At 38.0% G+C, this 15,901-nt stretch overlaps 1 protein-coding gene across 4 annotated transcripts in view; it reads right to left on the reverse strand.

Annotated features, from left to right (window-relative positions):
• Positions 1 to 15,901, reverse strand: part of FGD4 (FYVE, RhoGEF and PH domain containing 4) — a 112,140-nt gene that overhangs the window by 85,327 nt on the left and 10,912 nt on the right. Inside the window, exon 1 of one of the 4 annotated variants that reach the window (XM_015287255.4) lies at positions 13,627 to 13,798. The exons of 1 other annotated variant lie outside the window; for it this stretch is intronic. Coding sequence is in view for 2 of the 3 variants with exons in the window: in XM_046898804.1 (XP_046754760.1) it covers positions 2,165 to 2,258 (94 nt within the window). In the remaining variant the exon portion in view is untranslated. Of the gene's footprint in view, positions 1 to 2,164; positions 8,495 to 13,626; positions 13,799 to 15,901 lie in introns of those variants that run through there. 2 more of the 4 variants (XM_025156086.3, XM_046898804.1) reach the window with 2 other exon arrangements.

Genomic DNA, 15,901 nt, shown 5'->3' on the forward strand with positions numbered 1-15,901 from the left:
GTCTTGACACGTGGTTTGACAATTTTACACCTTCAGAACTGTCACTGAAAGAATCACTTTCCTTGACCTGCTGCAGTTGGTTCCACTTCACCACGAGGACACACTGCTTACTCACATACAACTTATTCACCAGCTCCCCATATCATTTTCTGCAGTGCTGCTCTCCAAACACCAGCTTGTACTACTGCCCAGAGATGTTCTGGCTCAGATAATAACATTCTGATTTGCCAATGATGAACTGCAGGAGTTTTCGGTCAATCCACTTATCCAACTTGACAAAGTCCTTCTGAATAGCATCTCTACCCTATCCATACCACATCCTCTGCCTCCATTCAGCATCATCTACAAACTTGCTGAGGATGCCCTCCTTCCTACTGTCCAGGTAATTAACCATTATAAATATGAAACAGTGTCAATTCCAGAATTAACCCAAGAATAAGGAATTACTCTTTTCCTGTGTTCCAGGCAATACATGTAAATTGACTGGTCTACCAACTGAACCATGTGCCCCAGTAACTAAAATTGCTCTGGAAGCCAAAATAATCCCCTGTCTTACCATAACCTCCCTACCTAAAAAGCAAGATTCCAAGAAACATAAGCACAGCAGGATCAAGTGTCTCCTCCTACAAGCTCGAATGTGACAACTAAACACTGAGCAAATTGTTTTACTCTGAGTATAATTTGAAGTATCACAACAACACCAGCTGTAACAGTTACTCATTATTTTTCTTCATCTGATGAGTTTCAAGTGTTTTAAACCTTTTCTAAACTGCTCAAGTATATGACAGAAAGAAAACAAACAAGAAAGAGACAAGAAAAATTGTGCAAAATTGATTTGTTATTTTTTTTTTCCTCAAAGGATCCTTTGAGAAGTTTTAGTATTCAGTAACCTCATAGAAGAACAAGAATTTTTACTTTTTTTTTTTTGATACAAAGGCATTGAACAACTATTTGTACGAAGGGAAAAAAAAGGACTCACTAAATGTCAAACTGACATTTTGTTTGGGGTCTTTGGCTTCTATTCAGTGGTGGAAGGGGTGGGGAACAGAGGAAGCAGGAAAGCCTAAATAACATCAATTTATAATTATTCATAGAAAATAAGTTTGAGGGCATTTTCCATGGGTGATGTGCTCCACAACCTTGGACCTTAGCTAAAGTCATAAGCAAATTTCCTGGAATTTTTGCTTATCTCTAAATATTTCTAAATAGTTTATTTGAAGTAGGGAGAAATAACTCCTAGGACTAATCTGGGGCAATAGAGATTAAGGTTAAATGGGAGATCATAGAAGAGACCATAGTACAGAAAAGATGTAAAAGTTGTTTTAATAAATCCTTCAATTCAGACAAGTGGGTTCACGTTCTCTAAGACAGGACATGATAATTTTTTTCAAAGAAGTTCACTACACCACTTTGTCCTCCTCATTTTTAAGAGCACAAACAACTCTAAAAGAATTTGCATTTGCTTTAAAGATGCTTTGAACCAAGAAAGCAAAGTTATCCATGGGAAAAAAAAATAGTGGGAAACACTGCTATCCAAATAGGAATTAATGAAAGAATTACTATGTTATAACCTGCATGGAGAATTTAAAATGACAAAACTCCATGACAAAAGAGAAAAGCCTGATGGTAAACTACTGAAATACTTCTAGAGATCTAAGCTCCAGTTCTTTGGCTCTACAAAGAATTCTTCTGTCCTCAATTTATTCCTTCATTCTCTGTGCAGATGTGGGTAACTACAGCAGTAATAATGCCACTGGCTATGAAGGGACAAAGAGGAAACAGTCATTAATTACTGAAGGTTGTGCAGACATTTTAAAGCAAGGAATATAAACCGAGAAAAATGAGCACACAGTTCTGGATGGCACACGTGGTATTTATAAGTAGCTGCATGAGAAATAAGTGAACCAGAAATCAAAATAAAAACCAGACTTTGTTCTATTATCAGATGGAGGAAACTCCTTCTCCATTACAGAACAAACAAATATCATCAACTGACTTACACAAAAGGGAAAATGAAAACAACAGGAAAACTTGCCAGCTGGGGAAAGCAGCAAAGTGCCAAGGATCATTTTAGGGCTGCAGCTGTCTCTCTATGCCAAGTTTAAAGAGTTAGCTGTTCTAAAAGTATATTAGAAAAATGCAACCAGGGAGTTCAAACACAGACCTTGTAAGGAAAAATTCCATGAAGACGACAGTGAATTTCCAGGATTCCTAGGAATTTGATTAAGATTCGTCTTGCCATTTCCCAGGTTCAGCATCCAAACAACTATTCCAAAACTGCTACCAAAGTTCCTTTTTTCCTGCTCACATCCTACTTAAAGAGTTGCCAGTCCCCCATGTACTGTTCTGAATTTAGTTCTGCACATCCCACTCCAAAGGAGACTACTTTTAAACTGCTACTACATCACAACAGATCTATTTTTACAGGGCAGCACATGACACTCCTGGGAGGACAGCCTATACAAAACTTCTCTCAGTATTTTAAGATTATTCATGTATAAGGCTCTCAGCAATGCTATCTTGATATTTTTTGAGAAGCACTGGTGATGAGTATATTTCCAACTATTTTAGGACTGAAAAGGGCTAAATCTGGTCAAAAGTAACCCAAGAGAAAGCAAATGTTTTTTCCCACACTACAGTGTGCTTCTAACTGAAGTCTGACTTTTTTTCTGGTTTGGGAGGGTTTAGTTTTGTTTTAAGTGAAAATTTGTCTGTAAAACACGACATTGATACCAGAAGTGATGTAAAGGATGAACATAACATTTCTGTGAAATTTCTGGGAGCTTACCAGGAAACTCTCAAACAGATGACAAAGGAAGAAGGATGTAAAGGTGTGCAAACCGAAGGCAAAAGTGACTCATTATAAAACATCTGCACTTTGGTTTCAAATATATCACATACAGATTCAGCTGGAAAAAAAAAGTAGCCAAGACAGATGCAGGAAGAAAGTCAGATCCACAAGCATTGCAACATATCCTTTAACACCCTCAGAGCCACCTGTCACTTATTTTAACCACTCAAACAACCAGGAAATACTTATTACAGCCTAAATGTTAGCCAAAAGTTCTGCAGCCCATTCTCTTTAATCAGAAGTTTACCGGTTTTGAGGGAACTGACAAGATGTAATTTTGTACCTACTTAGAAGGGTGACCAGTAACACAATGTGTGTGGGAGGTGGGGGGAAGCTACTTCACATCAAAGGTGATTGTTTGCACAAAGGCTAGGTGACTATCAACAAGTATTGTTATAAAAACTGAAAAAATCTACCTAACAAGCATGATAAAAAATGAAATCACACAACCTTATCATCAAAAAGGGCAGAATTCTACTGTTACTCAACCGTTCATTAAAGCATTAAACCATTATGACAGCAGAAGCAATTAAAGTTGCTTGGGTTAATTACGGTTAGATGGGGCCCTGGGCAGCCTGAGCTGCTGGGTGGCAGTCCTGCCTAGGGCAGGAGGCTGGGGCTGGGAGGGCTTTAAGGTCATTTCCAACTCAAGACATTCTATGACTCTATGAGATCATGGCTATTGTATTTCACTGCTCTTTCCAAGTAATCAGTATCCTTACCTCTTTCGGTAATTATCAGACAAATCAAAAAGGCTACATACACTTCCTGCTGAAAAAGCTGCCAGTCAGCCACTTACTTTTCTACTTACAGAACACATTTGGCCATAAAACAGGAACCTCAAAATCCTACTTATGCCTCTAGAATCATATCCAGGGACCCAGAAGAGAAAAGATACTAAAAACTGAACAAGCAATCATAGAGGTTTGTCCTAAGTCCAGTTTGACTACATCCAAGAGCATTTTAAACCAATCTTTAATATTAAATAAATAAATTTTCACATTGTACAAGTTAGTAGAATAAATATTAACAATCAAAAAACAAAAAAACCCTCCTTACAAAAAGTCAATCCTGTCTTTTGGTACATGTATATTTACACCAGTGATATGATATTCAAAGTTCAAGTGTCAAGACGAGTAAAAGTTCAAAGAAGGTTTATCAAGTTTAGCGGTGTCTGTTATATGCTGGCTGTGCCTCCCCGAGGTATGAAGATAACAATACTTCTTCGGAATACATTCAAGAAGGAAGTTTTAAAAATAAGCCCAATTGCATGCATTGTCATTGGATCACCAGTTTCATTTTGACTATTAGAGGGAGAGAAACAATTACTGAGAAGAACATTTACTTTTTCTTGGGTTTTGTTTTTGTTTTTAAAACAAGTCAAGTTTCATAAAGGAACAAGCTGTTCTCCGTGATACCTTGTATTTCATCAGGAGTGTTCTGCATTGCAGTTACAGTGTTGTGTACCACAGTCTTTCTGCTCCATAAAACTGTTTTGGTGCAGTTTGAACTACAGGAGCTATCTCAAGACAATGCCAGGATCCTAGAGCCAAGAACAGAAAAAAAATCACGGGAGGCTCACATAACATAGTAGTGGATCAAAGGATACAGGACTAGGACTTCAGCATAGATAGAAGTCCTCTTAGATAAAAGGACTTCCAAAAGTCCAAGGAAGCCAGGAGAGAACATGAACTTTTAAGCCAGCCAGCACCTTGCATAAAGCAATGGCTGGCAAGCCCTGAAGCAGATCACTAAATAAAAATTAAAAAAAAAAAGAGAGAGAGAAAGTAAAAAAGCCATCCTGTTCTGTTCTCACTCGAGCTAAAACCTATACAATAGTTTCGATTTTTCATGCCTTTGGATACTGAGAATTAATATTTTAGGCCCAAAGCTCTTGGCAGAACCACTACTAGATCACTACTAGAACTCACTAGATCAACCTTTCTGGAGAGTATGCCACCATTCCTCCTCTGAGACAGGAGACCTATCAGCAGCATTGAAGAATGAGCAGGAAGGCTGCATTCATGCATTCTTCAGTACTTCAGTATTTCTGGGGAAAAGCTTGGTGAGAGCTGAGGCCAAGTACAGAAATAGAAAGGCATTGAGCTGTAAGTCTAGAAACAACACTCTTCAGGACTTGGCTTTACTAAGCATTGTATGTAAATATGCGTGAAGCATGAGACTTGAACTCCACAAGACAGTCATTTCGGTGCATGGAAGAAAGGGTGGAAGAAATAGGGCAACAGCAACACTTAGACCTCTTGTGAGGGTTTTGCTTTGCAAATTACAAATGGCACTATCATTTCCAGTGCAATGCAGGAACCTCAATTTAGCAACAACTTCTCTCTCAAAATTAATACATACATAATAGGTGCTTCTTACAAAGGATTCAGAAATCCCTACCTGATAAAGCTTACAAAAGAAGTGACCGTAGGTTTGGCACAAATTAATCTTTCTTCTATTTTCAAAGTTTAGGTGATTTGGTTTTGGTCCTGGGGAAACGGAGGCTTTCTGTGTGTGTACATCAATGGTTTATATGTGCATGTTTGTTGTTTTTTTCTGTTTTTTCTTTTAAATGGGTGACAGACAACACTTCATCTCCAAACAATGATAAGTATGTAAGCCAACTATGCTTTGTTCTTTGAATTTACAAAGACAAAACTGAACTCCTTCTCCTCCCCCTACGCCTGGCTTCCGTGAAACTTACAGAACTGGAATCAGCAACTTAATTTTAGTGTACTTTCTTCTAAGCAAATATTCTCCCTTGAAAATTGTATTTTCTACTCAGAACATCAGTTCTTTCCACTGTGTTCCCAGAACTTCTACAACACCACAAATGCTTTGTTTAAAGCATCACTTTCTTCTCACTTTACTTCAAAGCATACAGAGCCCCATCTAAGGAGAAGAACTTTATAGTTCCATCAAGGCAACACAGAGGAAGCATCTAAATTTAAATAAGGCCTCTCATCTGTTAGGCAGTACAAACAGACTCAATATAGCTCATTCCTTAATCATATAAACTTGCACTTTGACATTACATTTCCCCAAATAAAGGCTCAGCTTAGTTCAAGTTTAGTATTGCATGAAGATTTATCAGACAGAAGGGAAAAAATAAGTCTAAACTGCAGCTTTCAACTTTGGTTTGGACTCTCCCAGTGATTTGGTGCACTCAAAAGCTTGGCTTCTTACTTTTTCTTCTCTCCCCACTCATATATCAGTGCAAAAGACACTGCCTCTCCTACGGTTCCAAACTAGTTGAATTCATAAACTTTACCTATGAGCACAAAAGGTTTATTGGGAGTTGCCTCTACATAAAGATCAGTATCTCAACTAACTTTAGCACAGAAGAAGTAAAGGTCTGCAAATATCAGAACATAAACCAGCTACAAACAAAGCATTTGATAAATACAAGCCTAGAACTGATTTCAACATGCTAGCAGCTCAACCAGCTACAAGTTTATGTTGGTATCTTGTAAATACAAAAGCAAGTAAGTTTTAAATGCCTGTAGGATTAAGCTGACAATCTAAAGATCACCATTAACATCAGCTGTCTGTCACCATGATGTCTTGCAAATACGAAGTTGGAGCAGTCCTGATAAAACTCACTCTCAAGAAGACTTTGTTTCATTAAATTAACAGTTGCTGTTCTCAGTATTAATCAAGAAAGCAAATACTTTAAATATCTGAAGCTTTGTTAAAGGATAAGAAAATCTGAATCCATCTATATCAATGGGTAAGTTTGGAAGAGGCATCAAGAAAAATGTGAGCCCAGGGGTCAGCAAAGGCAAGCGACATCTTCCTTTAGATGTAAATGCTCTGGGAGCACTGAACTGTATCACAAGTTACTGATGTTTATAGGCTGCTATATGAGTTTCTAAGAACAGCCTTGAACACTACCAAATCATGCTAATAAGCATAACAAGCACGATAAATTGAAGAAACAGAATTTGTTGCTTTGACTAGCTTTCTTGCTCGTAGCAGTGCAGTCATCCTGAGTAAAATTGATTACAATGTTTTATAAAGGAATTTCCAAAAGTTAACAATTTCATTTATTTTACTCCAAGATAAAAAAGTAATAGTTTTCCTCTATCATGGGAAAATAAACAGTTCCCAAACCTTGGTACTTTCTCCTGTAGCTGCAGAAATAAATGGGATGACAAAGACCTCAGTGACATATTCCACATCTTAAGCCAGATTTAGAATAGCCTTCAAAGAAACACTATGCAAAGACTCAGTTCTAAGAGAAACCATTTCACTATCTTTGATCCCAGCAAACTTGCTTTGACAGCTACAATAAAGAAGAGGTTGCTGCCATAAGCCCGCTATTCTGATCACCTCCTAGAAGTTGGCATCCCAGGGAAAAAAAAATAAAAAAAATCAGAAAAACAGTTCATGGGAAAAGCACAAATAAAAGAGTGAACAAAATGCACATTCAAGTGCAGTAACATGCCTGGCTATTGCATATGCATCCCATACAGTTAGTGGAATTAAGCAGTACTATTCTCTCTTCCAGAGGGTACTTTTTAGAACACACAGAGAAGAGTGTCTAAAATTTGTCTGCCGAACACCTCGTATTTCGTTTATCCTCTAGCAGCAGCATTTCATTCTGTTTTCTTGAAACACTTCCATCACTTCTGGGAGACAGACTATTTATTCTTAAGAGAAGTGTGCTAGTTATTCTGTGAACGAGCTGTGTAAGCGGACAGCAGCTGCTGCTGCAGGTCAATAAGGGCTCCACAGGAAGGGCAGTATTGCTTTTCTCTCCCTTTAAAGATGGATCACAAGCATGGGCTTCATTAACAAGTATTGACTACCCCATCTAATTACTGCATTCCAGAACTCGCATTTCCACCGGACTACAAACCTCAGCAGTCTGCAGATGCCATTTACCCTGTTTAGATTTTACTCTTACTGGCAAATTTAACACTCCATTAATGGGCAAGCAATCATTTTTATTTTATTTTAAATAGACTTTGTCAGATTTCCATAAATAGCCACAATACTTATGAACATACTAACTGATGCTAATCTTTCAAATTATGTATCTGAATCTGTTGGCTTGCGTGCCTAAAGTTAGAAAACACAAATGCAGTATTTAGCCTTGTAAATTAGTGAACCGGTTTTCAGAAGAGCTCGAAATCATTTCCTCAGAAAACCAGGATATTTAACTATTAAATTTGTTCAGAAAATCCTGGCTGCAGAACTGAATAATTTCTGCCTTGCTCTCAAATCCCTAATTAATCGTACTGAGCAATACTTCTGCTTTTCTTATGCATAATTACATATATATGCTCAACTCTAACAAACTACACTCAGGAATTAAAATGACATCTTGATGCTGAACAGCATTGCTGGCAGAATAGAATACAGTTTAAACAAATATATTTTCTTCTTTTTGCCCCTTAACATTCCCGAATAGACAAATCCACACCTACTTTTCACTTAAATATTCATATGTTAAGTATGTGCCTTAAGAAAAGAAGCTCCACAGAAAACAATGACATATATACTATTATTATTGTGAAACATCTTTTAATATAATCACAGTAATATATTAACTTACCCAAGAAGATACCTAAGAGCATTTAAGAAATTATGGATTCACTCTTGCTGCTTGGCTCTAAACACAGCTCTTTCTATATCAAGCTTGTTTCCTGTGCGCATCCTCAGTATAGACACCAAAGCACGCTACAGCAAAGCACAACCTACATGCTGAAGGGCTCCCATCTTTCACTTCCTTTTGTGGCTCTTAAGACCAAAATAAGAGGGAGAAGTTTTGTTCACCAGAGTACTGTACTTTTGAAAAGAACAACATGTTAATAAAACAACTGAAAAGTGAGAGCTTTATTCCTACCTTATGATGCATCCTCTCATACTAATTTGCTCTGATCTACAGACATATAAGAAGATACCAATGGTTAGCAAAAGATCCGAACGCTTCCCCTTCTTTCCCACTGCTGCACTCTACCTGACTAACACAGTCTCCAGAAAGTGGACTCTTAAGTGGTCATTGAAGTCTGTCTGGATGACTGGAAAGCTCACTATTGTATCTGCCAAAAGAATGAATTATTAGACTGCACTTAAAGAGTGATTTACTTACTGAGTTTTGCCTATTATTTCTATAGGAAAGCACCAACTGACATCAAAAACAGAGTTTTTGTGTTACCTACATCTGAGGACCATCAGGTGTCTTTATTTAAAAGGGTCTCTTATAGTAAAGACACCTGATCCCTGCCAGTTTATCTTTAAAACACCACATCTCTACTGCAAACACACTATAAATATGCTTTACCTTACTCTGCTTGTTTGGCTGAAGGAGGAAGTCACTTCCATAGGAGGCAGGCACTGTTATCACAACTTCCAGTTACTACTTCTCAGTTTCGAAAGTATTGGAGTAGTGAGATTGTATCAAACAGTTTTGGAGAAACCCTGCAGCTGAAATATTTTGTTCTCATGGCACACAAGGCCAATCTATTTACAGGATGTCTTTTCACCATACTGCTGTTTAAGATTTCTCAAAATAAGCAAGAGCAGCCTAAATGGGATAACTAGTCAGGTAGTTCTGGTTTCTCTAATTTACAGCCTATGGCATGAAAATGATTTGCTTCTGAGATGAAAAGTACATCTACGAATAAAAACATTGAAAGGGAAGTTAACCATTTTTTAATAAATAAGCTATTAGCAGTCTCAATCCTTTCAAAATCGTATTACCTGCTATACAGAGCAGGTAATTATTTTTGAATAAAATACAAATTCAGAAATTATGCTGTCAACATAGATTTCGAGTGTTGAAAACAGACCCATTACCTGGTCAAGATCCTAAATGTCTACAACGATGTGTTTGTTGCTTGTTTTTAAGTTTAAAGCATGAATAATGTCCTGTTAAAATATCGACGCTTCTATTTTAATGCAACCTAAAATATACAGTTTTTCCACTTCATTTGAAAGCACTCTACAACTCTCAATTAAAATCCCCGGAATTTCACAGCAGTCAGCCAGTCTGCAACCACATCTGTTTGTCTGAGGACAAATAGAAGACTTCAGTTGTCTGAAATGATCAGCCCAGCAATATCCCCCAGCATGCAGTACTGTGTGACACCAGTTACACAGTGGGATGATTTAGTAGAACTAGGATTAACTTTACCAGTCAGGTCAATGTTTTCAAGTGGGCAACAAGATATTGGCATAGACCGTGTATGATTTTTAAGTGGCTTTAGTGTAGCGACATATGTAACAATTAAACAATTACATTTTCTTTTATTTTTTTAAACTAATACTGGACATGATTCAGTAAACAACATAGTGGTTTGGCCTGTAGACTGTTCGTTCCGACTTAGAGCCAAGCATGGTTAGTAGGTACACCTGCTCCTTACGTCCAAAAATAGAGCCATCAACATGTATGTCATTCCTTTTCATGCTGCTCAGCAGTAAGAAGGAAGGACAAGACAGAAAATTGCTGAGACAAATTTATTCTGCCAACCATTAGCATTTCAGAAAAGGATTCACTAAGCTTTCAGAGACTGCACTGAGTGACTTAAAACCTGGGAACATGAGAAGAAGGTTGCATTTGCACGAGGGTTTTTTATAAAGACATCCACTGAGTTTTAGAAAGGTTTTGCTATTCAGCATAAGTAGCTGCAATCTCCAAAGGAAAAGAACAGCACAGGGATTGCAGCAGAATGAGTCTCCGCCACTAAAAGGGTAAGGGTCTTTCACCAGCTGTAATCATTTTCATCCACTTCCACTGAATGCCTAAGCTCAAATTCCAATTTTTTACCATTGCTTTCTAGCTCCAAGTTTACAGCTCACAAAGAAAGAAGTATGCAGGTAAGTTGGTGCATTTTCTTTCTAGGCTTTGAACTAAGATAGAAAATGAACATGTTGAACTACAGCTAAATGGGGCATTTTACAGTGTGAATAGGAACTTTAGCATATACACAATCAATCTGTGAGTAGGAGACCTTTCAAAAAGAAAAATTAATTCTGCAGGGAACAAATGTATTTTCTGCCTGTCCATATTTCTTTCACCTTGAACATAAAAAAGACCAGGAGTCATCCAGCTGATTAAGTATTAAACCCCTCACCTTTTCTTATCACATGGCCAATTTAGTCAACACAATCACTTCTACTGAACCAATAGCATTCCCAGGCACAGAATATTTGCAAATGATTCACAGTTGAACTAAACGTCAGTTTAGTTGGGTGTCAGGGGGAAGTTCTTTACCAAGAGAGTGGTGAGGTGCTGGAACAGGGTGCCCAGAGAGGGTGTGGGTGCCCCATCCCTGGAGGTGTTCAAGGCCAGGTTGGATGGGGCCCTGGGCAGCCTGCTCTAGTATTAAACGTGGAGGCTGGTGGCCCTGCCTGTGGTGGGGGATTGGAGCTTCATGACCCTTGAGGTCCCTCCCAACCCGGGCCATTCTGTGATTCTGTGATTCATTGAAGTTAGAATCTGGTTTACTGGCTGTACATCAGTCCTAAAGCATTTCAAAAAAAGTTCAAACAAGGTCAACATATGAACATTCCCCTCAGGTGAAGTTCTTTCTCATGTCACTCCGTGTTCTGTTTTGTTAAAAACAATGCTGAATGAGGCACTTCACTGGAACAAACACACACAGAAAGAAAATATGGGGAAGTACGCAGAACAGTTTTCTTTGGTAACAGACAGATGGGGTAATGGCAGCATTTGGAGAAACGAGCTCCACTGTAACTCACTATGTTCCTCAACATGGTCAAAAGCACTTTGTATATGACCAACATGGCTACCAGGTTGTCTTTCCCACCGTGTATAAAGAGTTCGTCATCTCTAAGGAGCTTCTCAGGTTATGCTGCTGTAACATTAACTTTGTTATAAATAAAATTAACTGAAGTTGGATAAAATTCAGCTTTAGGTTTCAAAAATCTGATTCTTGTCCTAAGATTTATACATTATACAATATTCATAATCATTGTAACCACAACACCAGAATCAAAAAGACAGCCCACGGTAGTCTGCTAAATTAAGCACATTATTTTCAATGTAACCAGATATATCTGGATCTCATCAAACGTACATATAAAACAACAGTTGACCATTCTGCACATTCATTTTATATTTTCAGTATTTAGTCCATCTGTTCATAACAGAAAGAGCTTGCTTTCTTCCTACACAACACTGGAGCAGGAAAAAAAAAAAGAGAGAACAGAAGGAGAATCTCAGTGGAAAAGGGCCCAGCACAGCAAAAAATGCTGCCTCTCATGCTGGTTTCTTGAGACTGCAGAAGGCAACAGCTGCTGCAGATGCTATTGGACAATGCACCTACAGAAGAATCAGCCAGAGAGCAACCTCTGTACTGCCCTACACTGTTATAAGCAAGGTTACAGTAACTATTTGCGAAGGGTTACTTCAAAAGCTTCAGCTTTAGAAAAGATTGGAGGCTCTCGATACATTTCTAGATTTGATTTCTGTGACAACAGACAAGTCCCTCCAGAATTTTAATAGGGGGGAGGGAGGAATAAAAATGGATGGGAAAATTTACCACCAGAAACTTGTGCTTAATCTATTGAGTTACCTTACAATGCCAGACACGCATTAACTATCATCTTCAGTATCAAAATTCACTGTTTACATCTAGTAGGCAGTATGCACATTTTCTACTCAAATTAATACGCCATCTAAAATAAAACTAGCCTGTCTTTCACGTTGTCATCAACAGAATATATTCCAAAGCCAATGATAAAACACTGGTGGCTTCATTGTCTCAGCTCAGTATCTTTGGTCCTATGTGCAAAACAGCCACTTTGTTAACAGGGCAGGCAGGCAATGTTACTTAAACATACATAGACTCATAGGCTCATAGAATGGTTTGGGTTGGAAGAGACCTTTAAGATATGAGGGCAGATAATCCTGAAGAACAATCTCAGTTTGTGTAGTCATTTTCCCAGTTACTCCATAAACTCCATATGGCAGACATATTTATATCCAACGAAAGACAAAAAGCAGCAGCTAAGAGGTATCGATACTGACCTTTTTTTGTTAATATGAAGAACAGAAAGCCAGGCTTAATCTCCAAAACAATAACATTATTCAAATGAAGGTTTAATACTTGAAGGTATTAATTATATCCAAACATTTAAACTGAAACGATATCCAAATCCAACCATATCCAAACGCTTACATCAAGTTCAGTCTATCAAATCACATGAGGGATTATAATGGCCCACTGTTTTATACACAGGGAGTATTTTATGACTATAATAAAAGCTGCTTAAAAAACTGCTATACAGCAATACCCACGACAGGGCAAATGCATGGGGAAACCATTCCGCTTGGCACAACAAAGCAGCATGGCAGCTCGCTGAAGATGCCCGTATGATAAGAGCACAGTAAGCCAGCAGACACCAACCATTAGACACCTTCCTCTTAGAGAAGTTTTTATTTTATTAATGGTTGATTTTAGTTTCCGAGTCTCCTCTTTAATTTTGAAAGGTGTTCCTTATTTTCTGGGAACTTTTAGGTAATATTTGCATCAATTGCCCTCATCGCCCAAATAGGTAATCACAGACCCACTGCTGTTTGAAAAATAAGTAAAAGGTTAATTCATAAAGCATCGTAGAAGAATCTACATCCTTTATATCCAACTCCCTTCTACCTACTTGAAGAAAACAAGAGTTTATGCTAAATACAGAGGTTCCTCTTAAGAAGCTCTGGATTTTATTCTATTTTTTATTCCATGCAGCTTGCTAGCAGCTGCTGTAAAGTTGTCCAAACGTCTTCATTTGAAGTTTAACATGCTTACCAGTTATCAGAATTCTCCTGCCTTCTCTCAGAAAGAGCTTCCAGTGTAAGCCCACACACCATGAAAAATAATAGAAAAAATTCTTTGCATAAAGCGTTCTCTCAGCACGGTGCACTCAGCTCACTGTTCTCTCCCCTTTCAGTTATTAAATTGCTCCTGTTTCTCTTACCCCCTTTGTTCCATACCTGGAAAAAAAAAGCCTTATCAGAAAGCCGATCCTGCTTCTACGCCCTTATCCAGTGTAAACAATATTGTATTTTAACTTCAAACAACCTGCCCTTGCACATGTAGAAAAAAAAAGTTCCAGCCTTAATACTTCAGATTCTTCAGCTCTTTGTATTGCAGGTTTCAGCTCTGCTAGCCTTACTCACACTTCACTGACTTTAATAAGTATGCTGTCCTTGTCAAGCATGAGATAGTCTCACTTTTCATATTTAAAAAATATTTTTCCTTTCTGAAGCTGAAGTTAATGTTTGACAGCAAACAACTACATTGATTGCTTAAGAGAAAACAATAAGAAATTCCTCCATTTTCATGTCAAACGATAGATTCTGAGTAGCATGTGGGTGCACAGCCCAGATGTCAGTGACACGAAGGACTACCTCAGACTGAACATATGGGAAACGAAGGGACAAACATGCCCTTTTTCTTATACATACATCTGTACTAGCAAACAGATCTGAACAGAGCACTGCACAAGGTGGAAGACTACTAAATATACGCACTCCCACAGCCTTCAAAGAGCAGAAGTTATCTACTTCTGCTCAGTTCTCTAATCTCCTTCCCAGGGACCAAAGGACGGAAATAGTCAATTTTTAGTTATTTATTTTTCTTTTTTGAAAGCCAGCATTGGTGTGAACAATAGCATTCTGCACCAGGGCAGCAGAGGGAAGCTGAAGTTCCTTCTGCAGCAAACTCTTTCCACAGTGTGACACTAAAGGAAAATTTCTGATATTTGTTACTGAACTATAGAATATATACATAGAATAACACCTCCAGGTGAAAGAAAAGTGGCACTTACAACACTTAGTAGGCATAAACAGGATAAATTGGTTTTGCAGTTGCAGCGTTGTATACTCATTTCTCTACAAGCGAGGGTTTGGATTCTGTACCTCAAGCATATTTGTCTATTCAGCACATCATGCCTAAATGCGTTATCTGGAGAATAGTTAAGTTAAACTGCTGTTCCCTGTGTCTGTCCCCCATGCACACAGTTCAGTAGCATTACCAAACATCTTGCTGACACTGGTAATTTTTCCCTACCTGTCAGCTTTAAAATCACTTTCGTTTTTGAATGGGTTCTGTTGATATGCTCTCACAAAACTATAGTGAACGTAATGGATTTCACAGAATAAGAGTCTGAGTAACGTGCATCAAATCAGTTTTAAAAAGACTATGAAGGCTTTGTGATATCAGAGGATTGCAGTCCAGCTCACAGTTGTGAAATGCCACGTGCTATTTCTCATGAATGCTGAACAGGTGTGGAAAATGTCTTTAGTCATCGCTGTTCAAAAAAAGAAATCTGACAATTCGGGATGTATGGGACACCCTTAGAAATAATATTTGGTTTTCTGAATGATGTCAACACTAATGTCAGCAAATCATAAAATGCGCATGGTGAAATCAATCTTTTTCATTCAGGATCGATCACCTTTATATCTCACCATTTTCTGTGAATTACTGGGAAAAAAAATAGTTTTAATAAGTATCTAGTCCAGCCCAACTGCTGAGTAGTATTTAAAAAGCAGAGTACGCAATATTTGCAATGGTAAGATTCACATTATGTACCACATTTCAACACACAGCCGATAGTCAGATTTTAAAATAAGTCTACATTCCTGTAGCAGCTCAAGTGCATTTACTGGAAACAGCCAAAGTAAGCTCATACAAATGTAGGTAACTACAGAGTGAGACATGTAAGAAAAGCAGAGATCAGACTTAAAAGTGAACAGCTGTTCAAACTAGGAAGTAGTAATCCTCCACACTTAAGCTGAACAGGCACTTGGTTATTTCAGCTATATCAAAACCCTTGGAGAGCTAGTTCATTTGGGTTATAAGTTCCTTTAACTTCCTTATTAGAGCACTGAATTCTAATATTGTTCTCAATCCTATCAGCAAAAGCCTTTTAGCACATCCTGTGCGCAAGGAGTAAAGCCTTTATACAGACAATAAGATAAAAACTGAAAAGGGTAATTCCCAACATGGAAGTTGAGCACTCATGACAGCCATGCCAACACTGACTCTTACTGGCTGTATCCAGCAGACAGGATGGATT

This window comes from Gallus gallus, chromosome 1, assembly GCF_016699485.2.
Source record: "Gallus gallus isolate bGalGal1 chromosome 1, bGalGal1.mat.broiler.GRCg7b, whole genome shotgun sequence".
Taxonomy (NCBI): Eukaryota; Metazoa; Chordata; class Aves; order Galliformes; family Phasianidae; genus Gallus; species Gallus gallus.